Raw genomic sequence first — 26,917 nt, 5'->3', positions numbered from 1 at the left:
GTCCCAGGAGGTCTATATAAAGGAATATTTATAGGAATTTTTTTTGTGCGTGTGGTGAAATTTACATAACAAAATTTACCACTAGCACCATTTAGTACATTCACAATGTGGTGCAGTCATCGCCATTGATGTTCTAGAACGTTTTTACCATCATCCCAAAGGAAACCCTATTAAGCAGTCACTCCCTACCCCTCCCTACCCTTAGCTCCTGGCAACCATAAATCTGCTTTTTGTCTGTACAGATTTGCCTATTTAGTATATTTCATTTAAATGGTCTCATACTATTTGAGAATATTTGCATCTGTCTTCTTTTATCTAGCATAATATTTTCAAGGTTGTAGCATATGTCAGAATTTCATTCCTTTTTTTGGCTGAATAAAATTCCACAATGAATATATTATATTTTAATTATTCTTTTATCAGTTCATGGACATTTGAGTTATTACTGTTATTACTCTTATTACTGAGTTTGAGTTCTTTATTCTAGATATAAATTCCTTACCAGATTTGTGAGGCAAATATTTTCTCCCATTCTATGGATTGTCTTTTTAACTTTCTTGATTTGACTTGATTTGATGCACAAAAGTTTTAATTTTGATGAAGTCCACTTTATATTTTCTTTCGTTGCTGATGCTTTTGGTTTCATATCTGAGAAACCATTGCCAAATCCAAGGTTATCCTGTTTTCTTCTAAGTTTTGAATGGAATTTTTTGACTGCATAATATTTTTTACTATATCACATAATTTTTAGTCTTCTCATGTAAAATCAACACCTTTTTACTAGGTTTTGTTTAATTTAGTTAGTTATTTGGCATTTTTGGTTTTTCTTTTACCAGCTTAGCTCTTGTCATGCGGTACTTTCAACACAGCTTGCTGATGCCATGATGTTCCCCATTACTCAGTTTAAAGAAAGAGATCTGAAAGGTATTGTTTACTTTCATTAGTTGTCAGAAGATCAATGCCTATAAAATGTGTATTACTGTGTATCTTAACCATTTCTCGATAGTATTCACAGCTTATGCCATTTTTACTTTAATTTGTCACTAAATGTTTATAGGAGCTCCCGCTAGATGATAAACTAGAAACTGAGGAATACTGATATGAATAAGATACTACTTCTCTTGAGAAAGCCTAGAGAAAGAGATGGGTAAAAAGATACTTAGGGTACTCTGTCTCTATCATTAGGGAACAAGCAAGGTGTTGTGAGGGCTTAGAGGAAGGTGTCAGAAAGACTTTACTAAGGATGTGACATGAGCATTGAACAATGAAGAGGAATTTGCCAGAGAAAAGAATAATTTTATTAGAGGGACTAGGAAGCACAAAAGTATCGGTTATAGAAATACATGGCTTTTTTTGAGAATGACAAGAAATTCAGTGTGGCTTCAGTGTTGAATGTATTGGGCATGGCAGGAGACAAATCTAGAAATAGATTAGTTGGGATTAGATTATGCTAAAAATGTTCAACTTGAGTTTAAAAGCAAAGAGAAGCCAGTGGAGGTCTTTAAGAAGTAGAGACATGCAATTTTTTTGTTTTTGGAGAGTGGAATAGAGTTGATGTGATGTCTAGGAGAATGGATTGGGAAGTTGTGAGCATCTAGTGAGGTGTATGACCAAGGCCTGAACTGGGACAGTGGCACAGGAGATGGAGATGTGTTTATGGGCTGAAGCGGTAGGAGATTGTAGTGCAGGCACATCTAGCAATCCATGACTTAGTAGTTTGTGGTGGGTTTTTTCCCATTTAGGATTATTCAATGATGAGAGTTTTATGGAATTGGTTCTACTTTCTCATAATTTACAACCTTAGACAATTATACAGATTTATTTATAGGATGATAGACTGAAACATTGGACGTATCTGTGGATGGTAAAATATTTAAATTATACATGGAATAAAAACAAATGTATTTTAGAGAAAGAGTTATTTGTGGTGGTAATGTTCAAGAATGATCGTTCCAAGGTCAAGAAACAAAATCTCTTTTCTCAGTTTAAGGGGACTGAATGTCATAATTTTATTAATAAAATGTTCTGTTTTTCTCATTTATCATTTGAACTTATTAGCATCAATATAAAAAATGAATTAATTGGATTCTGGTACTAAGAATATTTGCATATCTTAGAATTTGCAGTGGTTTTAAAATTTGTTTTTGTGTCAGTACTAATTTGTGGCAAGTAGATTTTATACAGGTATAACTGTTGCTAATGATAGTTAAGTGCTCTATAGACTAGCTGAAGTACAGAATAATTTTTTCACTTTGAATATTGAAGTATGAAATATTATTTGGAGTTTTAATTATAGCTTAAATGGCAGTTACTGTTTTCCAAACAAAATTTAAGGTATTTCATAAATATGCTACACTGAAATTATTCTTGAACTTTTCCAGAAATATTGACATTAAAGGAAGTGTTTCAGATTGCTAGTAATGGTAAGTTCTTAATACTTTACTCAGTTATTTCTTGTGGTGATGCATTTCTTTATCACAATATTCTATGCAATGATTGAAAAAAAAAGAACCTAATTAAGTAAACATGATTTAAATTAATATTGTTATTTAAGTTGCACTGTTTATGCTACAGAAAAATTTAAAAGGGAATTTTAAATCAAATCTTGTGATTTGCTATCTTCATAATACCTAGAGGTGGTACAATACATTCCCTTCCTTGTTTTCCTATATATTCCAAGTTTTCTTTAATGAGTATTTGCTATTTTTGTACTAAAAACACTTAAAAAAATTTTTAATGGATTACAATTTCCTTTGAATTAAATATTTTTACCAATTTAATGACTGGAAACATACTTTAGGGGAAATTTGGATAGGAGAACATTTGGCTGGAGTGATAATATGGTAAGGAATTCTTACCTTTAGTGTATTTGTTGAAAGATGTATATATGAAGACCATTTAAAGCATTTATGAGTTTTGCAAAGTACCGTTGTATTGTTAATAGTCATTTCTGTTTTCTAGATCATGATGCTGCAATTAATAGATATAGCAGATTGTCAAAAAAAAGAGAAAATGACAAGGTATGATACATACTTATTCCTTCAGTATCAACATTAACAACTGTTTCATTAGGCGGTCTGATTTTTTCCTGTTTGAAAATAGTAGCCAGCACTAACTTTGTTTTACTGTATTGCCCTTAGCTTAATCTTTTCTTCTTGTTATTTCAAAGCCTTTCTGATAATTGTTAGTTATCACACAATTAGTAATGGTCTCTTTAAACAAAATACTTTTCTGCTGACAAAATTTTATAAGTAAACATAACTATTCCAAAAATGTAATTGATATCCAGTATATAACATTGCCTCCTTTTGCTCTGTATTTCGATAACATTGCATTTGTTCTGTTTTTATTTGACCATGTATGTATTCAAAAATGTCCTTTGAGATACAGTAGTTAAAAAGTTGAAATGCCGTATACGTAATTCAGTGAAATTCCATTTTGAGGACCTCCTCATTCACAATTCTTAAAAGAGTGAAATCCAGAAATATACTATATTTGAGGAGAAATACATTTGAGTAAAGGACAAAGAACAGAATGTTAAGAGGTTTATCTGGATGCTCCTTAAGGTCATTTCTCTTTCGACGCCTAAGCCAAGGCTTGATGAGTTGACCTCCATTAGATGTTTGTGAGGTGATCTCTGTGCCTAGGAGTTGGTGTCTATAATCTTGGTTGCAGTTCCTGGTTAGGGACACAGTGACCACTTTTGGGAATCCATGATTGGGTAGTATTTACTTTGCATCAGCAACTGTGACACAATAAAGGTAATGTTTCTCACACAAAAGTTTAGTACAAAGATCTACTTTCCATTTCAAATTTTAGTTCACCAGTTATTTGATGGTATAAATATTAAGATAATACATACATTTTGAGATATACGTATCTATGTTACTTTGCCTCAGAGAAGTAGTTAAAGGCCCTAGGTATGAATTTTACCGGTATTTCTGAAAACATTCTTTCACCAATTTTATTTAAAAAATTGAGCACCTACTATATGTTGGGTTCCATAGGGGAACAATGTGAATAGGCTCTACTCCTGTCCTGAAGGAGTGGGTAAACTAAATTTATCAAAGGCTTCTTGTGCGAAGGCTTCTAAATGCCAGAGTACAAGGATGAAGAGAATGCATGGATCAACACCGAATTAAGTGCAGTAATAGAAGTCTTAACAAAATGCTGGGAGAGCTCACAAAGGGCAGCAGTTAACTCTGGTGAATTGAGAAAGGCTACTCTTTTAGGAGGTGATATTTGCATTGAAGAGGAGTGGATGTTATTATTCTTCAATGGGATTGGGGAGAGGGCACTCCTGGAAGAACAACAGCCTTTGCAGAAGCACATGGTAGAGTTTGAAGAGCGTAAAGGTTTTAGAGCACTGGATCCGGAGTCAGACTGCTTGAGGACAAATCTCAGCTCTGCCACTTATTCTCCTGAGGTCACTTACTTTCAAGCCTTTATGTCTTCTCTATCAAAAAAACCCTCAGTAGTTGTTAATATGAAATGGCTTATAGCAAGTTTTTATTAAACTGTAGTAATAGTTATTATGATAATGGAAAGATAATCATTTCACTGTCTGGAGCATAGGATGTACTTGGGGAGGTATGGCAGAGATGACAATGTAGTAGTTTAGGGCCAGATTACTATGTTAAAGACTTTGAAATTTGTGTGGGCAGCCATCATAGAATTCTAAGTGGTTGAGTATCACCATGCAGTTGTACTATAGGATAACAATACTAATGAAAATGTAAAGAGGACAAGACTAGAGACAGTCCAATGAAAATGTATCGGAATAGTTTGCAAAAGCATTAGGAGAATCTCTGCTAAGGTTGTTATCGAAAGTGGAGAGGAAGGAATACTTTTGGAAGACATTTCATTAGTAGAATTGACAAGACTGACTTACGGTAGGAGGAGGAATAATTAAGAGCTGAAAAACAAAGTAGAGGAGCAGGTTTTATGGAGAGGGGACTCTTGAGTTTTGTACATTTCCAGCATCCCCCCTCCCCCCCAGATACATACATACATACATACATACATACATACATACATACATACATACATACATAAAGAGCTCAGGTGGACATGTGCTTCCTTTAACACCGGCTAGTGAAGGGCAAGAGAAAACTTTGGGAGTCATCGGTGTATGGAATATTCTTGGTATTTGATGTGGTATTCGAAGGAAAGCAGGAAGAAAGAAGAGCCTAGTGTATATTACATAATAGGTGCTCAGTAAATATTTGGTGTCTGAATATAAGAACTCAGTGGAGCACACGTTATTTTAAATGCGGGTGAAGGAAGACAGGAAAGTACAAGAGACGAGCAGTAGGGAGGGAACCAGGAGGAGAGACAAAACTAGTATGCTGTGAACTGACCAAGGGCAAAGACTAATGCCTGAACAATTGTCTACCTTTCCTTTATGTGGTAAAATTTCCCTGCCATACTTAGTTTAGTTATTGTACCCTTTCTGGTTATGCGCAAAGTTCTGCTTTTAATGTATTTTTTAAATGAAGTGGTTAGTAGTAAAACAGGAAAACTATCCTAGCCAATATTTTTCAGGCTTTTTTTTTTTTTTTTTTAAAGTTAAAAAACTTTTTGAAATTGTAGTTGACATTCAATATTATTTCATTTCAGGTGTACAGTAAAAATAAGACATTTATATAACTTAAGAAGTAACCACTCCAATAAGTCTAGAACCCACCTGGCACAAAACATATTTATTACAATATTATTGACTATATTCCCAATGCTTTACTTTATATCCCTGTGACTATTTTGTAACTGCCGATTTGTACTTCTTAATTCTTTCACTTTTTTCACCCAGTCCCCTAACCCCCCTGCCATTTGTCAATCAGCAGTTCTCTACCAATGAGTTCCTGTTTTGATTGTTCATTTATTTTGTTTTTTAGATTCCACATATAAATGAAATCATATGGTACTTGTCTTTCTCTGTCTGACTTATTTCACTTAGCATAATACTCTAGTTCCATTCATGTTATTGCATATGGTAAGATTTCATTCTTTTTATGGCTGAGTAATATTCCATTGTATATGTGTGCCATATCTTCTTAATCCAAATGTCTATCAGTGCTTCCATATCTCTTGGCTATTGAATATGAAAGTTCTTTGTCTCTTGTTAGAGTTTTTATTTTAAAGTCTATTTTGTCTGATACAGGTATGCTACTCCAGCTTTTCTTTGTCATTTTCATTTGCATGAAATATCCTTTATCATTCCTTTACTTTCTCTCAGTCTGTGTGTGTTTTTCGATCTGGAGTGGGCCCGTTGTGGGCAGCATATGTATGGGTCTTATTGTCTTTTTCATTCAGCTACCCTATGTGTTTTGATTGGAGCATTTACTCCTTTTACATTTAAAGTAATTATTGATAGATTTATAGTTATTGCCATTTATATTTATATTTTTGACCTTTTTGTTTTCCTTCTCAGAGAAGTCCCTTTAACATTTCTTGTAATTCTGGTTTGGTGGTGATGAACTCCTTTGGCTTTTTCATGTCTGGGGAGCTCTTTCTCTCTCCTTCAGTTCTAAATGATAGCCTTATTGGGTAGAGTAATCTTGGTTCCAGATTCTTGCTTTCAACACTTTGAATAATTCTGGCCAATTTCTTTCGGCCTACAAAGTTTCTGTTGAGAAATCAGCTGATCGTCTTATGGGGGCCCCCTTGTAGGTAACTAACTGCATTTCTCTTGCTGCTTTTAAGATTCTCTCTTTATCTCTAACCTTTGGCATTTTAATTATGATGTGTCTTGGTATGGGCCTCTTTGAGTTCATCTTGTTTGGGACTCTGTGCTCCCTGGACTTGTATGTCTATTTCTTTCACTAGGTTAGGGAAGTTTTCAGTCATTATTTCTTAAAATAGCTTTTCAATTCCTTGCTCTCTCTTTTCTCCTTGTATCCCTGCTATGGAGATGTTGTTATGCCTAATGTTGTCCCAGAGGTCCCTCAAACTATCCTTTTTGTAAATTTTGATTCTTTTTTCTTTTTGCTGTTTTGATTGGGCTTATTCACCACCTTGTATTCCAAATTGCTGATATGATTCTCTGCTTCATATAATCTGCTCTTGATTCCATTTAATGTATTCTTCATTTTAGTTACTTTTTATTCCTCACTTTTTTTTTAATGATTTCTGTCTCTTTGTGTAAGGTCTCACTGATTTCACCTGTTCTTCCCTAGGTTCATCGAGCATCCTTATAACCAGCGTTTTGAACTTTATATCTGGTAGATTACTTGCCTCCATTTCATTTATTTCTTTTTCCAAAGTTTACTCTTATTTTATTTGAGACATGTTTCTTTGTTTCCTCATTTTGGTTGCCTTCCTGTGTGTGTTTCTATGTGTTAGGTAGATCTGTTACATCTTCTAGTCTTGGCAGGGTTGCCTTAGTAGTAGGTGTCCTGTGGGGCCCAGTGGTGCAGACCCCTTGGTCACCTGAGACTGGTGTGCCATGAGTGTCCCTTGTGTGGGTTGTGTGTGTCTTCCTGTTGTAGTTGAGCCTCAATTGCTGTTGTCAGTGGGTAGGATTGACCTTCAGGTTGACTGGCTGTGAAGACTGGCTGAGACTAGCAGACGAGTTATAGTGCAGGGGCTGACCCCACAGTGTGAGATTCACCATAGTAGGGCTCTGGTGCCTTCTGAGTCCACCCTTTGGGTGTGTCATTTTTGGAGTTAATTGGGTCATGCTCTGGTGTGAAGCTGCCACTGGGTGTGTTGGTTCAGGGGCCTCGTGGGAGGGGCTCTGGTGCAGGCCCAGGTCAACCACTGCCTCTGCACAGCCCAGGGCCACCTGGTAGGAGCTACAAAGTGGTCTGCAGTTTGTAGCTGCCAGTGCTGGACTTAGAGATGCCTAGGAGAGTCTATGCTGCAAACCGAAGCTTATTGCCATTAGTGCTGGGGGCTGCTTAGCAACAGATACAGAGCACACTGAGGCCAGCCGCTGCTTGTTTTGGATTTGTGGACCTTTGAGAGATTTTAGGGAAGTCCGAAGTGTGGATTGAGGCCAACAAGTTGTGAAGAATGGCTGCTGAAAGAGGTTTGAGCTGGTGCTCAGGTTGGGTAGGGCAGGTTCTCGGGGAATCACCAGGGTGGGACAAGTTTGATGAAGACTCATATTTGGTGCCCACCTGTGCCTGCAGGTGTGTAGGGGAAGGGCTTAGCAAAGGAACAATGGCTCCTCCCAGTAGTTTAGTACCAGAGAGGCTGCCCTCAGGGGAAACCTCTGCAGCCAAGATAGCCCCCCACCCCCAGTTTCTTAACCATGCATGGGTATCAGACCAGCCTGTTTTGCCTCCACCCCTCCTAGCAGTCTCTGTGTAGCTTCTTTATATCCTTAATTATAGGAGTTCTGTTCAGCTAGTCTTCAGGTGGTTCTCAAGAGTGGTAGTTCTATAATTCTGATGTCATGGGAGAAGGCAAGCATATCATTTACCTACTCCACCATCTTGACTGAAAGTCTCCTCTAAGATTTCTAATATCTAAGAAAATAAGACAGCTATGCATAGTTGCTGGTGATGAACCTTTTTCTTTGGGTAAGCTCTTCCTTATAGCCACTACTGAAGATAACTCAAAATTAAATAAATAATAGCATTTTTAATCTTTTTGCTTAAAGGTGAAGTATGAAGTAATAGAAGATGTCTACACTTCCAGAAAAAAACAACACCAGACCATGATGCATTATTTTTGTGCATTAAATACTCTTCAGTACAAAAAGAAAATAGCATTGTTAGAACCTCTGCTTGGGTACATGCAAGCTCAGGTGAGTACTATACTGAGTTTTGGATAACTGCCCTAAAAGCTTTAAATTATGATATTTATGTTAAATATAAGGATATTACAAACTAAGGTCAAATTCACATTTGTGTCTGTGTTTAAAAAAATAATTTTAAAATGTCATGAAAATGTTATTTTAAGGAAGTTGTTAAAGAGAATGGTTTTTCTCATAGATGAAGATTTCAAATATTTTAAGGTTAATTGAAACCATTTACCTTGTATTTAGATTCTATCTATTACAGTTGAGGATAGGGAACAGAAAGCTAAATGAGTTCTGGAGTTATGCCTTTTGCAGAAGCTGCTACTCCGTCTTGCTTCATAATAGACCTGAAAGAGAAGTTTGAGTTTGTCTCATGTTGCTTGAAGACTTCCTAAGTTAAAAATAATAAATGATCTCCATAGTGTCCCAAGACATATGCTTCAAGAAGGAGGCTAGATAATTAAATTTGGGTAATATGAGATCGTCATCCCTTAAAAATCAAGAGTTTAAAGAAATTTGAATATTTTTGCAAATATGAGTGCTTATTATTCCTCAGATATAAAACTTTTTTATCTTTGTATTAAACTTGAAATAGTTTATCCATATGACTTACTTGAAATGTTTTGTAAGTTACTTTCCAATTTTAAAGAATTGCTTACTATGTGCATATATTAATCTTTAAAAAGATGGACAGTGAAATTTAAGTTTAGTTTCTTCAGTGGCTTCATGCCTCGTAGAAGTCATTATAAACTATAGTATCTTTTTACACATATGGGAATAATCCTTTGTTTTTTACCTAACCTTGTATCTTGGAATTTGTTTATTTGATTCACTTCAAGTATTTTGTTTGTATATGTGCATGTTTCTGTTGTTCAACCTCCCATTCCCATATTCTCTTGCATCAGATAAGTTTCTTTAAGATGGGTTCTGAAAATCTCAATGAACAACTGGAAGAATTCTTAACTAATATTGGGACAAGTGTACAAAAGTAAGTATTTTCTTCCTTAAAGTTAAAAATGAAGATATGTGAATGATAAGTTAACAGCTAAAATGCCATAATGTAAAAATATTTACTATTTAATTTCCTGAGGAGCTATTTTCCCTGCCATGGCTCATGGACACTTCTTGGTTTTCTCACTGTCTTTTCCACAGAATCTGAACTCTATAAATTTTCAACAGTGTCAAATCTGATTTTTCTTTATTGATTCTAAACTTGGTTTAATGTCTGAATATAACAAACACATAATAGTAATTAGCCATAAATGAATTATCCTCACAATTACCTGAATTGTAAGGGATAAATGGGAGATTACTAAATAAATCTTGTTTTCTAAGCAATGAAATCTGAGAGAAAGCAGTTTTAATCAGGTTCAAAAGACTGAGCAGTGATGTGGTCAGTCAGAGGTGGAGAGATGAAAATGATTATTATTTTAAAGGTACAGGAAGAGCCATTTGAAAGTCAGGCATTCAGTATGGCTTCATTAGTTTTTGAATTTAGTATTGTTTCCAGAATATGTAAGTTTCAAATAAAAAGCTGTTTTATAACATCTTCATGTTACTCTAACCACCAATACCACTGCTGCTCTCTTTAAGAAAATATATACAAAACAAATATACAGGTAAACGTGATTGGTAAGGAATTTTCTGTTGTAGTTGGTAGTAAATAACTTATTCTTTGTGTTAGTGTTCGCAGGGAAATGGACAGTGATGTAGAGACCATGCAGCAGACAATAGAAGATTTGGAAGTAGCCAGTGATCCTTTATATGTGCCTGACCCAGATCCCACGAAATTTCCTGTTAATCGAAACTTAACCCGAAAGGCTGGATATCTTAATGCTAGGAAGTAAGAAAACTATTGTTATTTTCATATATTGTAAATCATCTAAGGTGGTAGCAAGTGAATATAATATATAATTGGTGTTATCTACCTATTGTTTTGATTTTACTAATGGTTGAATCATTTTAGTTAATGGTATTAGTATTTATGTGAACTTTTTGACAGATGGGAGTACATGAATAATTTTCAAAAGTAAAATTCTGTTTATGTATTTATTGAATAATTTAGAATTATTTTTAAAAGTGAAACCAATTCGAGATTAAATAAATCTAGCATAACATGTGAATGTTATTGCATGCCATTTATTATACTTTAAAATATATGTAATTATACCATTAAGTCAAACTTTAGTTTTTATTTTACGATGAGATAAAGCAAGTTAACCCTAGGAGTAAAACAAATACTTTTGTTGTGAATTTACACCCTTGAAAAATTGAACTATATTTTATGGAGCATCATAACAGCAGCAATTTGATAATTGCTTTGTTTCATAAACTATACACACACACTCACACAAGTGTGTCAGCATACATGAATTTATTTTAGAGACTAAAAACCTGATATTTGTATTTTGTAGGCACTTTGGTTCCTTTTTTGCTAGTTGGTTCTTTGTAATGTGCTTTATCTTGTGTTTGCTTATGATGAGATTTCGTGTGTTATTAAAGAATGAATGTACTTTCTTTATTTAGTAAAACAGGCTTGGTGTCATCTACCTGGGACAGACAGTTTTACTTCACTCAAGGTGGAAACTTAATGAGTCAGGCCCGTGGGGATGTAGCAGGAGGCCTGGCCATGGACATAGACAACTGCTCAGTAATGGCTGTGGACTGTGAAGACAGGCGGTATTGTTTTCAGATCACCTCTTTTGATGGAAAAAAGTTAGTATTTTTCCTACTGTAAATAAACTGTAATATTTTAAACTACTGAAATACAAGATAATTCCTTTTCATTCAGACATTTATATTTTAGTCTTATTATGTATTAAGATAACTTTCTTTCTGATCTTATAGAAATGAGTTGAATTTTCCTTTCTGACTTTGTTAAATGATGTCTTAACATTTTGAGGTTGTTAGAGCAAGGTCATATGGTAAAGACCTGTGATTTCATGTTGAGACTGGTCACCGGAAATCCTCCATGGTGGGGAAGGCAGCACAAGTTAGTGGAAAGAACCTCAATCTTGGGGTCAGAATGTTCAAATTTTAGATCCACTATTTACTTGTGGTCTTAGACAAATTATATAACCTTTCTAATCTCCATTTTGGTACATGTAAAATGGGGGGCAGTCATATCCCTAATTTATAAATTGTCAATGAAAAATTGAAATCTAACATATGTAATGTGCCTAGCATATAAGTGCTAACAATAATGTTTTTAGATGTTAATTAAGTATTTTTGATCAAATTAAGTATTTAGTCTATTAATGTTTACATGCCATTTAAAAACTTCTATTCTCTGTGCAGTAAATGAGAATCTATAGAGTAACCTTTAGAAGAAATTTTGAAAAGTACAGAAAAATATAAAAAGAAGTATGTAAAAAAGCTATAATCCCACTAACCTGAAGCAACAATTAACTTTTTGGTTAATTGTTGCCTTACATTTTTATTCTAATTATAGTTTTTAAATAGTTGAAGAAATACTATTTATATAATCTGGATCTGCATTCACTTATTAAAAACATTTTATAATGGCTACAGTATAATCCACTTTAGGATATGCACCATAATTTTTCCTAATGATGGATGTCTAAGTTATCTATAGTTTTTTCTCTACTTAATAAAAAAATTGTTTTCACTCTTTCTTGTTGTTCAGAAGCAGCTTCTGGGCTCCATGAAAGTCATTTTTCCTAATGATGGATATTTATCTATAGTTTTTTCTCTACTTAATTAGAAAATTGTTTTCACTCTTTCTCATTGTTCAGAAGCAACTTCTGGGCTCCATGACAGTCATTTTTCCCCCTGTATTTATGTATATTAAGATGTTATGAAAAAATTGTTTTTACAATATTAAAACATTAAAAAAAAGATTTTGTGGCTCACTATCTTTTATCAAAATGGTTGTTTAATTTCCTATTCCTTCTATAAACATATAATGAATGCAAATGTGTCAGTTATGTCAGGTATTAGAAGTCTCTGTGTTCATTTGTCAAAATTATCAAATCGTTAATATCTTATAAGTACTTACCTTTTTGTATTTTCAGATTTTTGCTAATGCTTATTAACATGATTTGCTATTTCACATTCCTGGTTTTATTCAAGATTAGTAAAAATTTATGTTTTTCTCTAACTCTTACAACATGAACATCTATAGAAAAGCTAAAGATCCCTAGTGATTAATATATTGAAAATTTTTATTTAACCATATTTACAGAGAAATAATAATGATATAAAATTAGTATTTTTCCACATGATATCACTTATATGTGGGATATAAACCTAAAAGCAGCAACCAAACAGGACAAACAAACGGAGACTCATAGACATGGTCAGTAGACGAGTGGTTACCAGATGGTGAGGGGGAGGGAGGAGGAGGAAAGTAGATGGAGTAAAAGGGGTCAAATATGTGGTGATGTTAAAGAATCATAAATAAATAAAAGTGTTTTATATTAGGATCACTGATTTATATTTGAAATACGTGTGTCATAGGTTGAAATAGATGGTCTTAGTTGTAGTGCACCTTTGTTATAGACTGTCTTCTGAAAACTAGCACCTGTTTTAATTTTGGTACTTTTCGGCATATATAGCCAAAGTCAAGAGTTGTTAAAATCTGAGTCCGGATTCCTCTGGTAGTCTCTTTTCCCTAAGATACTGGGTGGGTGGGTGTGTGTGTGTGTGGGTGTGTGTGTGTGCGTGTGCGTGTGTGTGCATGCGCGCGTGTGCACATGTGTGTTATACTGATTGATTTTATATATACTGTTAAAGATAATTTTCTCCAATCATGTTGAAAGCACACTAAGAAAAAGTTAAGGGTTAAACTTCTTTTTTTTTTTCAGATCTTCCATTTTGCAAGCAGAGAGTAAAAAAGACCATGAAGAGGTAAAATTTTATCAAGTTAATTTTTTTAGCAACATCTTAAGACATTTCACTGATGACAAACATGTATTAATGAGTTTATTATAAAGAGTAGAAAAATTCTGGTTCTTTAAAAATGTCTTTTTAATAAAAACATGTTTCACAAAGAATTTTATAGCCAGACCTATAAGGAGATACCTTAGAGATTATCTCTGCTGTCTTTTTAAAGGCTCAAATTCAGAAATGACCTCGTGACTTGCTTTCTGGCAGGCTATTAGTATCATGAGGCGACAGTTTAATTTATTCACTTCTCATCCCCCTCTGAGACAGTATTTGCTGCATTAAGAACATAGTGGCAGCATTTGCATGGCAGGAAGCAACTAAAGCTTAAAACCTTGGGGAAATGAAAGACAAAAAGACAAAATTTGGGAATATCTGTTCTTCCTCACAAGTCTTTTATTTTTGGCTTCATTTTTACTTCTAGTACACCAGATATGGAAGGTAAGTTACTACTAAGAACTGAAGCTTCAAAAACTTTGTGTTGAGAAATATTCTTCAATATAAATACAAGTTGATTTTGAGCCATTCTGTCTGTTATTATAATTGTGTCAGTAAAAGACAAGGTTAGAAATTATGCAGAGATCTACCCTAAGTTCTCATGGAAATGAGTAGACATTAAAATCTGACTTTTGGTCTCTGAGGAACACAGACAAACATCTGCTCTCTGGGTTTACCAAACAAAATATTAGTTGAGTTTCGTGAGGCTTATCAGGCAATGGAATTATTGGGAATGAAACATTTTCTATGTATGTTAATTATTTATAAACTTGAAAGAGAGCATTTTCTATGTATGTTAATTATTTATAAACTTGAAAGAAGGGAAGTGTATAAAATATATTTACCAGGAATATGTTCACCTCTTAACTTTTTTGCATTGGTGTTAACCATGATACCTGCATCCAGACTGTCTTGTTTGGTGTGGATTAAGGGTGAAGTGATATAAAAAGATAAATATAGACTACTAAATTATAATTTAACAGGATTTTTTATTTCCTTGTATGAATTAAATTTAGGATTTAAAAATAATAAGTCTGTTCAATATTGTTATACCCTCAAATATCATGTATACATGTATGCTTATGTCTATAAGAAGGTATTTATCTTAAAGATTGTGTTACTTCTAATGAAACATATTTCATTCATATATCGAACATTCTCTTTTAGAAGAGAAGCATTGTATAAAAAACTAATCATATTTTTCTATTTTTTTTCCTCTTTCAGTGGATCTGTACAATAAACAACATATCTAAACAAATATATTTAAGTGAAAATCCAGAGGTAATATTTTTATCTTATGGTATCCAGGTCTGGCAAAATTGAAAAATTCTGTGGCTAATACGGTTTTTATTAATTAAGTCATAATTCTTAAGTTCTGTAATCTTTTAATTTGCCCTAAAATGGGTAGTTTTAATGAATCATAGTTTTAATGTATCATAAATATAATGAATATGTGGTCTTCCTAGAATAATAAATTATTTTATAGGTACTGAAATCAGCAAACCAACAATTATTTACTGGGCATTGACCTTGTGTTTAACCCTATGTTGAACACCAGGGAGAAGGGGATACAGAAGAAATATAAGCCATGGCTTTTGCCCTCCAGGAGCCTATGTATTTGGGAAGACAAAACTAAAACTTTAACATTTCATACAAAACAATATGTAATTGAAAACATATTGTGATGACTTAAGATTTGAGAACTTAAGATCATTGTGGACTCTGGAGATGGTGGAAACCTGAGCTGTGTAGGATTTGTCCATGTTCTGAATAAAAGAAAAGACATTACAGATAATAGAAACAAAAACACAAATGTAGATATGGTATGACCATGTTTTGAATAAAAGAAAAGACATTACAGATAATAGAAACAAAAACACAAATGTAGATATGGTATGAATCTAATGGTGTTATTGGAGTTGAAGATTCTTGTTGGAGAATAATAGAAAACTGAAATGTGCATATCAGTCACCTAGGGATCTTGTTAAAATGCATATTATGATTCAGGAAGCCTTGGGTGAGGTGGCGTGAGCTCTTAATTTTGCCAATTATACTTTGAGTAGGAAGAGAATCAAACCAGATGAACTCTGCAGTGTTGACATAGCCATAGGTATGGTCCAAGCATATAGGCAGAACCCAGGAGTATAGAGGACTCTGGAAGGAATCAAATGGGACCATAATGTAGTGTAGTTGGAGAAGACTTGGCTTAGGACAGGAGCTTTGTGGGCTCTGCCATTGTTGGTAGGCCCAGCTATGTTATGAATCTAGGTGCCATCCAGCGTTGGTCAAGGGGGCGGCATTGATGATTTCAGTTGAGGCAGAGCAGGGCTGATTTCTCTAGGTAGTTCTCACCCTTCTAAGTCTTAAACTGTAGTCGTAATGGTTAATTAGATAGGCGTGTCTGGGAACACAGAAGAGTCCATTATCATTCGTTCAGGCATGAACTGAGGATTTGAACAGGGTAATAACTGAGGAAAGAAAAAATAATGAATCATAGAAACAGGTAAAAAGAAATTGGACTAGTTAGTAACTAGATTGATGTAAAGGACGAAGGAACTGACCCATGTGAAGGATGAAGAAGAATTAGGTAAAGATGACTTCCAGGTTTTAAGCTGAAGTGAAGGGAACAATTTGGAAAAGAAGGGTTCTGTTTTTATTGTAATGGCTTTGAGGTGCCCATTCAACACATATGATTTAGATGCCTAGGAAAAGTTTTGAACTGAAGAAACAAAAATCTCAGACCTCCAAAATACAAGTAATTTCTGTTTTATAATAATCATATGCGTTTAAGAAATCAGTGCTAACTGAAGAGAAGCCTTTTGCTTTTAACTTGATCTGGCAATCTAGCTTTTCCTTTCTGTTATGTTAGTTGAGCAACAAAAAGTTAAAATGCAAAATAGATGACTTGTTAATACCTGGTGAATAAATACATAGAGAATACAATGTTTGAATTTGAAAATTCAAGCTTATTGTACTTTACTATCGATTTTCAGAACTCTTAAGTTTTAATGAATAATTTCCAGATTATCCAGAATTATTTATATTAATGAAAGAATAAATTTTGATCAGTTTGTGGCATTGTAAAAATATTGTGATTATTTTTTCTAATATAAATCCCATTTTACTTACTAATGTTTTAAATAAAAGTAAGTTTACAACTATGTCTTATGGAAAGCTTTTTTTACTTTCAAATTTTGGTCTGAAAATATTCAAGGTAACTTTATTAATTAATAAATATAGATGTTTCTGAGTGTAACTGTATTCTGGAAAATGATGAAAACTTAAGCAGTATATTTATAAGATATTTTAATATTTTGTGACTTCTCCTAAATTTCTTTATTTAGCAAATTTATTGAGTTCCCAGTATGCTAGGCACTGTGCTAAGTGCTAGAAATACAAACCTTAATCCAAAAAATCTGGTAGCCAAAAATGTTAAAGAAAAACCAGTATTTCCTATTAGGTATATTAATAGAAAAAAATCATATTGTTCCTTCTACATTTACAGGAAGAGGAAACAAGTTATATAATGCTGCAAAGTTAATTATGTATCTTAATATTAAGACAAAGTATGTGGAACTACTTATAGTAACTCCAAATTACATTTTATGTATAACTTAAGAACATTCTAGTAATTCAGAGTTAAATTCAAACTTTTGTGGTTTTTTTGCTTTACTAATATTAGTCCTTTAAAAAAAATAGGAAATTGCTGCACGAGTAAATCAGTCAGCTTTGGAAGCTGTCACTCCTTCCCCATCTTTCCAACAGAGGCATGAAAGCCTACGGCCAGCAGGGTAAGTTGCCATAGTGTGGGTTATTTAAAGAACTGTATGGGCTGTTGAAATCGAAGTGTTAGCAAACACTTCGATTTTAGCAGTGATGCTTATAATTAGTATGAAATAGCTCCCCAAACAACATAGAAATTGTATTTTCAAATTGGTAAATTTACCAGCAAGAGTGCTAAACAAATGATTCCAAATTTCTCTAGTGTTTATCTCTAGATTGAGGTGATTTATGTTTTTGAATTTAATAATTAGAAATAATTCTGTTATGATTTGGGATTCTGATTTTGAAATTTGTTCCACTCTTCTTATTGACTGACAAAATTGTATTTTCATTTCTCATTGTTTTAAGTGTTCTGTTTCCTAAAGAAAAAACTAAATGCAATGCCTTCTTGTTTTCTTCTGTGCTTATTAGACAATCTCGACCACCGACCGCTCGAACCAGCAGTTCAGGATCCTTAGGATCTGAGTCCACAAACTTGGCTGCCCTTTCTCTAGATTCTCTTGTTGCCCCAGACACCCCAATACAGTTTGACATTATTTCTCCTGTGTGTGAAGATCAGCCTGGCCAGGTGAAAGCCTCTGGTCAAGGAGGCAGGTGGGTGATAGCATCACAGGGACATTGTGCTATCGTCTGTCAGGTTTATGGTTCCATTTTTACGTTTGAGAATCACCTGTTACATATCATATACATCAGCTGTATTGTACTTTAATTACCTAATATAATTTGGGTAGTTGGGGAAGAATCATGACAAGTTTTTCTTTTCTCTTTGTTTTCTGCTTCGGTTAAATAACTTTTAGTTTAAAAAATAATTTAGTTTTAAAAATATTTAATTCTGAATTGCTTATCAGATGTACTTCTTAGCTATTGCTCTTAAAATTGTAGAAGAAAGCTGACAGTCCTATCTTTAGGTCATGACAGTATCTTAAAAATTCTTGAGAGTAATACATATACTATAGTTTTATTAGAAAATATTATCTTGTATCAGAATAAGAACTCTCCAGGAGAATACTAAAACTTCATACTATGAATTATTAATGAATTGTATTTTGTTTACATAATGAGAACTATCCTTATCAAAACAGTTAAAATTTTTCTTTGGCTGTAGATGAAGGAAACATGACTTAAGGTAAATCATTTATTAAGTAGGTTGGACTCCTAATAAATTGATAATATATTAATTTGGCTATACATGACTGTGGCCAAGAGAAAGTAATTTACGTTTGATCACAGAAATATACCTGTTATTTGATATTATATCAAATAGGTCAGACATGTATTAGGGAGATAATTTCATGTAAACTTAATGCCAGCATTTTTTAGAACTACTTAGCTCTTTGCTTGCAAAACCTACCTTGAATTGTACCTTTCTTCCTTCGCTGTATGTGTGTAAGAGCCAAGCATACTAAAGAGAGAGGTGGCTTCCATCTCTAATTGGCTTTTCTTCTTGCATTCGGTTACATATTCCTTGAAAAATACAGGTTTAAAACTAGAAAATGTTTAAATTATTGTAGTTAACGTTGCGACATATACTTAGAGAACCTAAAAAGAGGTTTTTACCATCCCAGGAAATAAATGCCTGGCATTTTTCTCAAGTAGCTAAAATTGAAAGTAAATCAGCTATTTCTCTGTCCTAGTTCATTTAAATTCAAGAACTTCTGCAACATGGGTTATTATGATGTTGATTTCTGTATGTGTATAGCTGAACTTCCAATCTATCCACATTTTCTACAATGCAGCAACTTTGAGTTCAACCTAATAACTCAATGTGAAGGCCAGGCCTTCATTAGAGGAAGTTGGTTATCAATAGTGTTTCTTAATAGGATGGGGTATTGTAGAGTTTTTAAAAAATATATATGTATAAAGTTTTATGACTCTTAGTTTTTAATTCTGGTTTCAGTGATTGAGATTCCTTCCATGTGGCTCATTGTAACTGACCACTGGTTCATAATTTTTTAAAAACTTTTCAGGCGTACAAATCCATTTGGAGAATCTGGAGGAGGTACAAAATCTGAAACTGAAGGTAAAACAGACATGCAATATTCCTATATTTTAGAAATTCTCAGCAGTAACCTGGGAAGAATTTGTTGTTTACATGTATTCTGCTGTATGCTGTTTTAATAGTATCTTTGCATCATAATTTTCTTTTTACTCATAGTATACTTAAAGCAATAGAACTTAATTGGACTTAATAAGCTTTTGTTATTTACACAAAATTAAAGCATATCATACTTTAAACTTCATAGTCAAAGTCTCAATGTATAAGATATCCTTTAAGATTCTCCTGATAGCAGATGTTTTCTTCTGGTCCTGGAGCACAACTTTTATTTTTTTCAGTAGCTATTTATTTTTATATAATTTCAAACAGAAAAGCTAGTTCCAGGAATAATAGTTCCAGGAATTCTTTTTACTCAGAGCCACCAGTTATTGAAGTATAACCTTTGCTATTTGAATTCGAGACCTTAATTTTTCTGTAACTTGAACATTGTAGTTGACAGTTATTTCTAAATACTTTTGCTAGTTTGAATTTTTCACTGGAAAATCTAAAAGGAGGCAGTGTGTTTTATTCTTTGGGGAAAGAAATGTGCAATTTTTAAAAATTGTACCTTGTTCTGTTGTAGATTCTATTCTTCATCAGTTATTTATTGTTCGATTCCTTGGTTCCATGGAGGTGAAATCAGATGACAATCCAGATGTTGTTTATGAAACAATGCGCCAAATCTTAGCTGCCCGGGCCATCCATAACATCTTTCGTATGACAGAGTCACATTTATTAGTCACTTGTGATTGTTTAAAGTAAGTAATAGCCTCTACCTCAAAAAACTGTATGAAAAAATGTTTTCATAATTTCAGCCTCATTAAAATTATTTTTCCAAATTATTATTATTATAGGTTAATTGATCCACAGACACAAGTTACAAGGCTCACAGTGAGTTCTACATGTTTGAAGCTTTCAGTCTCTTTGTGCATATATACTTCTTACATCTTTATGATAATCTTGATTTTATGTATTTGGATATGGTAGTAACAATTATAATTGGTCTTTAGACTTTTATAATTAAGTCTATGGCCATCTCTCCAAAAAAGTTATTATTGAACAATCCATGTAACATAAAGAATGATACTTAGTGTTTATCTCTTAGCTAGGAAGCATATATCATATACTAAAGAAACTAACAGCAGAAATTAAAAGTGGAACATGATTGAGTTTATTTTATAATTAGCTATTTTGAAATAGTTGCAAGTATTTGTGTTTATTTAGTCATTTAATAATATAGACCACTTTTGTTATTGAATTTGACTTTATAAAATATATTTAATGACACAAATTCAGTATTCAACAACCTCTCCTTCTGCTTGGCAGTCCAAACCAAATATGACATTATTTGTTCTCGGATTACCATTATGTTAAGAAAAAATATTGACTAATGTTTTATTTTATGATTTTTGTACCTTAGCACGAATGTATCATTTATAAAAGTGCTGTTGTAATGTCTTGAAAAAATCTCACATTTGCTTCTGATGTTTTCTGTGGCAGTTTCCATTACCCAGTGTAGTTTTGTATGCTACACACCAGGAAAATAAGAGGCTTTTTGGATTTGTTCTTCGGACATCTGGAAGGAGAAGTGAAAGTAATCTGTCATCTGTCTGCTATATCTTTGAATCAAATAATGAGGGGGAAAAGGTACCTGGCTTTTCAAAATGTGTTTCTTTTGTGAAATACATAGCATAGTCAAAGTTCTTACTAAGATTTCTGGAAAAAAAACTTAGAAACTTTGCCTAGTCCAGCTGAGTTGTTTGACCAAAGCCTATTGCACTGAAGACAGCTGAGCTAATGGGTTGGGCCTTCTGAATTCTTAGACCTATATCTTCCTAGCTATTGATAGCTGGTGAATCTTCTGGCCTCATTAATTTATGCCGGGAATGCAATATATTCCCATAATCAGCCATTTTCAGATGTCTTCAGCTTAGAGCATCAGCAGCAGCTGCTCGCTTCATTCTTTACAGACCTTACTATTCAGGAATGAATTTGAGATAACAAGAAGTAGGTTATATGAAAGAGGTGACAGCTGGCAGTTGAAACTCATAGACTCTGAAGAAAATACACAAAGGCTTGATTTGGGGGCTGGAACATTCTTAAATCAGCTTTTGTTTGAAGCAGCGTATTATAATGAGTTATAAAACTAGTTATATCAACCATTTGGATACTTGAAATTATTACTTTGTTGTGAGAACTGGCTGAGTTTTTCCTACTTTTTTCTCCTTTTAGATTTGTGATTCTGTTGGACTAGCAAAACAAATAGCTTTGCATGCAGAACTGGTAAGAATTCAAGACACTTAATTAAGACACTTAATTATCCAAGAATGTTAACTAAAGTAATATAAAATTTTTCATACTAACAAATAAAGTGATTTTGCTAAACAAGATTAACATTGGATACTATTGCTTATATAGCATTTTGAATTTGGATAAATGGCTAACAGAGAATGTAAATTTTTGGTGTGCTTTCTCATATAAATGCAAAAAAAGTTTTGAAAAGATTACAAAGCTCTAATAGTAATTGAAAAGTCTAAAATTTTAAGTTATTTCATATTTAATTCATTAGTTGTATTCATCTGTTCTTCAGGATCGTAAGGCATCAGAAAAACAAAAAGAAATAGAGAGAGTAAAAGAGAAGCAACAGAAAGAACTCAGTAAACAAAAACAAATTGAAAAGGTATGCAGTCCTAATGTCTGGATCTTCTCTGATGTGATCTTTGTTGAAGAGTTTCTTTAATTCAGCATTGTGACTTTGATTTGAATGAAGGTCTGTTTCTGATTGCTCACCTACTTCATAACCAGATGATTCATAGCATAGCAGAAAAGGATGGCATCTGTCTTCTGATATGATGTTTACATTGTAGTTTTACTGACATGTAATTTGCCATTTAGCAAACTTACCAGAACTTTTATGTTTTCGTATTACAGTGCAGGCTGTCTCTGTCAAAGCAGGTCTTTTGAGAGGTTCTCTCATATGTATATAAACTTAACTGCCATTTCTGAAAGCCACATTGGCCTTTAGGAAAAAAAATGTGTGTTTGTGTGTATGTATTTAATGTTACCAGGAGTGTCAAATTATTGTCCATCCAACAGGATAATTTTAAGCTTGACAAATTTCAGAACAAAATCTGGAGCATGTATTAGATAGGTGATACATGAGTTTGTAAGAGCCATTTATGGGTTGTGGTATTGTCAGTAGCAGTGAAAAAGAGATAACTGTAGGATACTTAATGAGAACAGATCAGCAAGAATTAGCAATGGATTGGATGTATGGACAAAGGGAAGTGGCAAAGATGACACTAAAGTCAAGGCTTCCTTGACAGGTTAGGCTGAGGGAAGATGACAACTGATTCAGCAAGATAAATTGGACAAAGATGGAGAAAAAGTCTGCTGAGTGGGAGTGGAGGGGATATGCAGTGAACCATTAAGAGCCTTTTACTATATAGTGAGAGATAATGATGGCCTGAATTTGGTTATTGACCATAAAAATGGAGAAAAGGGAAATGTTGGCTTTTATGGGATTTCTAGAATGGTACCAGAATTTACTTTGGTGTGGCATTGGTTGTGTGTAGCCTTTCTTTTCGGTAAGTTGCCAGAATTATGCATACAGAAGGATTGAGGTGGTTTTCAGGTATTTTAACTATGTAGTTTTCCATTTTCTTACAATTAACTTAGTTTCTTTTTTGTCTTTTCCACTAGGACTTAGAAGAACAAAGTCGGTTGATAGCTGCTTCCAGTAGACCAAACCAAGCAAGTAGTGAGGGGCAGTTTGTTGTCCTTAGCAGTAGCCAGTCAGAAGACAGTGATTTGGGAGAAGAAGGGAAGAAGAGAGAGTCAGAAGCATAAATTTACCCTTTTGGTTGATAATTCCCCCCTTGGAATTTATTGACAATTTCTGTGGTGAAATGGCACAAGGTAACAACTATGTTGAAATATCAAGGAGGAGACAAAGTTTATATTTGCTTGTTTGTTTTAACTTCATTTTAAGAAATAAGATTGACCTCGATGATTTAGGTTTGCATTGATTTTTTTTCTCAAAAATAATATACTGTGCAGTAACATCAAATTCCACATGTATAAAAAGAAACCTGTTTATCTTACTGAATTAGATTGCTGAGGGATTACACTTGCTCAAGCCTTTTTTTCTTCAAATTGTGAATTTATTATCTTGCATTGTAATTTGCTACGACTTTAAGATATCATTTATTCTTCAGCTTCAGATATTCATGGTTACGCTCCCTCTCTTTTATTAGGAACATTTTGTTGGCAGTGAGGAAGCTTCTCACTGAATAGGTTCAAAATTCTTTATACAGATAATTCAAGTTTGCAAATATTTTAACAATATTAAATGTGCAATAGAACTTTTATAAAATAATTAGAACAGAGATTTTAGACTTAAAGTTTTAAATTGTGGCAGGTGGTACTGTTGATTTCAGGGCACTTTCTTGGATTGCTCACATTTCTCTGATGTACTACACCTGATGCCAATGGAAAAGAGCTTAAGTGTCTTCAGTTCAATATTGATATAGCCCTTGACATTTTAATATTACATTCTTAGTTCTCAGGTTGGAACTTGAATTATTGCTGCAGAGCAGTAATGGTTAAAATAAGATTTTAGAATTTATTAAAAGGGATTTTTTTTTGTTTAAACACATTTTAGATTAGGACTTAACATGTAAAGATATTGTTACAGGATAATACATTGTATTTTCTGCATTGAGTGAGATAGTTTTTATTGAAAATCAAGTGACATTTCAAAAGAAGTTCTATAACAATTGTTTTCTGCTTAAAGTAAAAATTTCCAGAGATTTGTTTAGAAAATCTTTTAAATTTCAGACTGATACCCCTAGTATTTTCATAATCCCATGTTTTGATAAAATACTGATCACTACTTTATATCCACAAAAGCAAATAACTAATATATGGTAATAGAATAATTTGCACTAATTATTATAAATACTTGTACTCTTCAAATGAGCGAAAGGTCTAATTCCATGAAAGATTGAAGAGAAATTGAATGCTTGGTATAGGAGAATTGACCAAGGAAGGAATTTAGGTTGGTGTTAAGTTAAAATGACATTTCTCTACTGCCTACTTGTATGCCAAAACTTGATTTTTTTCCCTTTCCCCCAATTTAAGATTGCTTATAGAAATTATATTCCTGTGTTTCACATGTAGAAGTATATATAGACAAGTTAAATATATCGAATAAACTATTTTACATAGTCATACATTTAAATTTTTAAGAGATTAGTTACTAAAATTAATTTTACAAGAGAAAAAGCCTTTTCTTAATATATATACAGTTTTTCTTCTTAGTTCTGAATTAGAAATGGTATCTGTTTTAGTGCTCACAATGTAGTGTGGCTGTTTCACACTGTATGTACACTATTTTCTGTAGGAATGGGATAGGTAGTTATATATAGGACCATGATATTCTTTTTATCTATGTGCCAAATGGGAATAATGATTACTTGATAATCATTATTTTGAAGCCTTATGTTACCAAAATATTTAGTGAAAAAGTGGAAATTTATGGAATACTTTTTGAAAAAAGTTTATTTTGTGCTTACACTAAAGGGAATACTTTCACAATAGCTTGTGTATTGTTCCTTTTATTGAAGTTGAAATTCTGTGGTCAGCACTTGATTAGTCATGGCAAGTTATGCTTTTGAGGCCTTTTTGAAAATTAGTAAGCTTTCTGTTTGTGTTTTGTTTAGATTATTAAAATTATCACTTCACTTAGCTCCGATGAAACATGTCACCCTACAAGGGAGGTAGTCAGCATTAGGAGGCAGTTTTACTAGGCTGGTGCTTTATATGGTAGCGAAGTGCTACCCTTTGTTAGCACTCTGTGTCAAAGTGCAGGCTAGAGTTAAGGGTATTGGCAGATGTAGGGATGCTGGACAGACTTATAGTTCCTTTTAAGTTATGTTTTAATAGGAATTTCCACAATAACACACCCATGTCCATAGGTCAGGCCAAAGTGCATTCCAACACCACACAGAAGTAGGTGTGGGTTTAATAATTTTAGATGACTCACCTTCTGTTCCTTACTACAGTGCTATATGAACTATTCCATCACTGCAAATATTTAAGCATCAACTTTAATAAACTCTCCTTTTTATTTAAAGAAGGCTACCCATGGGTTTCTGCGTGACGTTAAAGCTAATCTTTGTTATCCTGTGAAGTCTCTTTTAGCTCTGAGATGGTTTGGTGTTAACTGAATTCGATTTTGGGATCTTTTTCTCAGATTCAAACTTTCCCTTAATGTTTTTTTTTTTTTTTTTAGAAATTAACAAAACTGATTCTTTAAAGAAATTAAGTCTACCTAATTCTGCTATGCACTCTGCTAAGGGTGAACAGTACTTTTGTAACTATAGTAATGAAGTCAACAGATTGGAAACAAGTTATTCTTTCTCTCTTTTCAAAATTTTCAAAAACTTGCTAATAAGGGATTGAAACTGTTATCCTCAAAGTCAGTCTAGTTTTTGCAGTATCTGTAATGATTGCTTTGTGTTTAATTTCAAAAGAATTCTCAGGCTCTATAGTCATGGAGTGGTAGATTTATTTTACCTTTATGCTTGGTGTGCATAACATTTTATGTAACATATAATCTTGTGTGGTAAAGGCATGGGAGTTAATTTTGACATATATGGGAACTCGAAGTATTTAAAATTTAACTCTTTTTATAAATGCTGACAGACCCTATTGAGCCCATGTATTAGAAAACCTTCTGCCACCTGAATTAATAAAATGAAAATATTAACATAGGTTTTGATAACAACCTTCTAGCATTCAGACTATACTTTAAATATTCAAACATACAGTAGCAAGCAAGCCTTTCATTTTATTTTTGGCAAGTTTGGCTTACTCCTTCATGAGATTTTCTTCTACATTAATAAATAATACATAAAAATTTGAAACTGGAACTATATTATACTTTTTAACCAATCTCTTTCAGCTATATTAATATGTAATTTACTTCAGTTAATATGAGAACTGGGGATTAAGTTATAACTAATGTGCAAAACTGCTTTGTATATTTGGTGATTTTGTAATGTAAGTGAATTGGTTAATTCTTATTTCACTAGTACTATTAATTATGCAGTAAACAATTAAAAATCATGCTACATTTACCTTTAGAATTGGATTTGAAGAACTCAACTTTATGTAATGGTGGTATACATGTGGGGTGGAGAATTTATTTTTTCATTTTGTCAAAATAGATATTCCCTGACAAGGTTTCAGGAAATATGCTGTTAGGAGACTTTTAATGTATAATAAAGTCTATGATTTTTCTACAGTCATTTTTGTATGAAATATTTGACAGCTATTCTGAATTTTATTTCTCCAAGTAATTTCAAATGATGCTTATAAACAATTGAACTTTTTCTTAATCTGTTATGACACCATAATTCCATATTTGGCTTATTGCAATTCTGTAA

At 33.2% G+C, this 26,917-nt stretch overlaps 1 protein-coding gene across 1 annotated transcript in view; it reads left to right on the top strand.

Annotated features, from left to right (window-relative positions):
- Positions 1-26,779, top strand: part of APPL1 (adaptor protein, phosphotyrosine interacting with PH domain and leucine zipper 1) — a 37,588-nt gene extending 10,809 nt beyond the window's left edge. The window contains exons 4-21 of the mRNA XM_011371794.2: positions 801-924; positions 2,382-2,423; positions 2,962-3,020; positions 8,606-8,752; positions 9,652-9,734; positions 10,431-10,589; positions 11,273-11,461; positions 13,573-13,615; positions 14,873-14,929; positions 17,348-17,439; positions 17,843-18,025; positions 19,399-19,451; positions 20,050-20,224; positions 20,321-20,357; positions 20,967-21,113; positions 21,699-21,749; positions 22,057-22,146; positions 23,169-26,779. Coding sequence (XP_011370096.1) covers positions 801-924; positions 2,382-2,423; positions 2,962-3,020; positions 8,606-8,752; positions 9,652-9,734; positions 10,431-10,589; positions 11,273-11,461; positions 13,573-13,615; positions 14,873-14,929; positions 17,348-17,439; positions 17,843-18,025; positions 19,399-19,451; positions 20,050-20,224; positions 20,321-20,357; positions 20,967-21,113; positions 21,699-21,749; positions 22,057-22,146; positions 23,169-23,315 — 1,878 coding nt within the window. The 3' untranslated portion in view covers positions 23,316-26,779. The remainder of the gene's footprint in view (positions 1-800; positions 925-2,381; positions 2,424-2,961; positions 3,021-8,605; positions 8,753-9,651; positions 9,735-10,430; positions 10,590-11,272; positions 11,462-13,572; positions 13,616-14,872; positions 14,930-17,347; positions 17,440-17,842; positions 18,026-19,398; positions 19,452-20,049; positions 20,225-20,320; positions 20,358-20,966; positions 21,114-21,698; positions 21,750-22,056; positions 22,147-23,168) is intronic.
- Positions 26,780-26,917: the final 138 nt, after the last annotated feature.

This window comes from Pteropus vampyrus, unplaced genomic scaffold (assembly GCF_000151845.1).
Source record: "Pteropus vampyrus isolate Shadow unplaced genomic scaffold, Pvam_2.0 Scaffold195, whole genome shotgun sequence".
In the NCBI taxonomy this organism is placed as follows: Eukaryota; Metazoa; Chordata; class Mammalia; order Chiroptera; family Pteropodidae; genus Pteropus; species Pteropus vampyrus.
The sequence above is the reverse complement of the archived record's forward strand: the minus strand, read 5'-3'. Positions and strand labels throughout refer to the sequence as shown.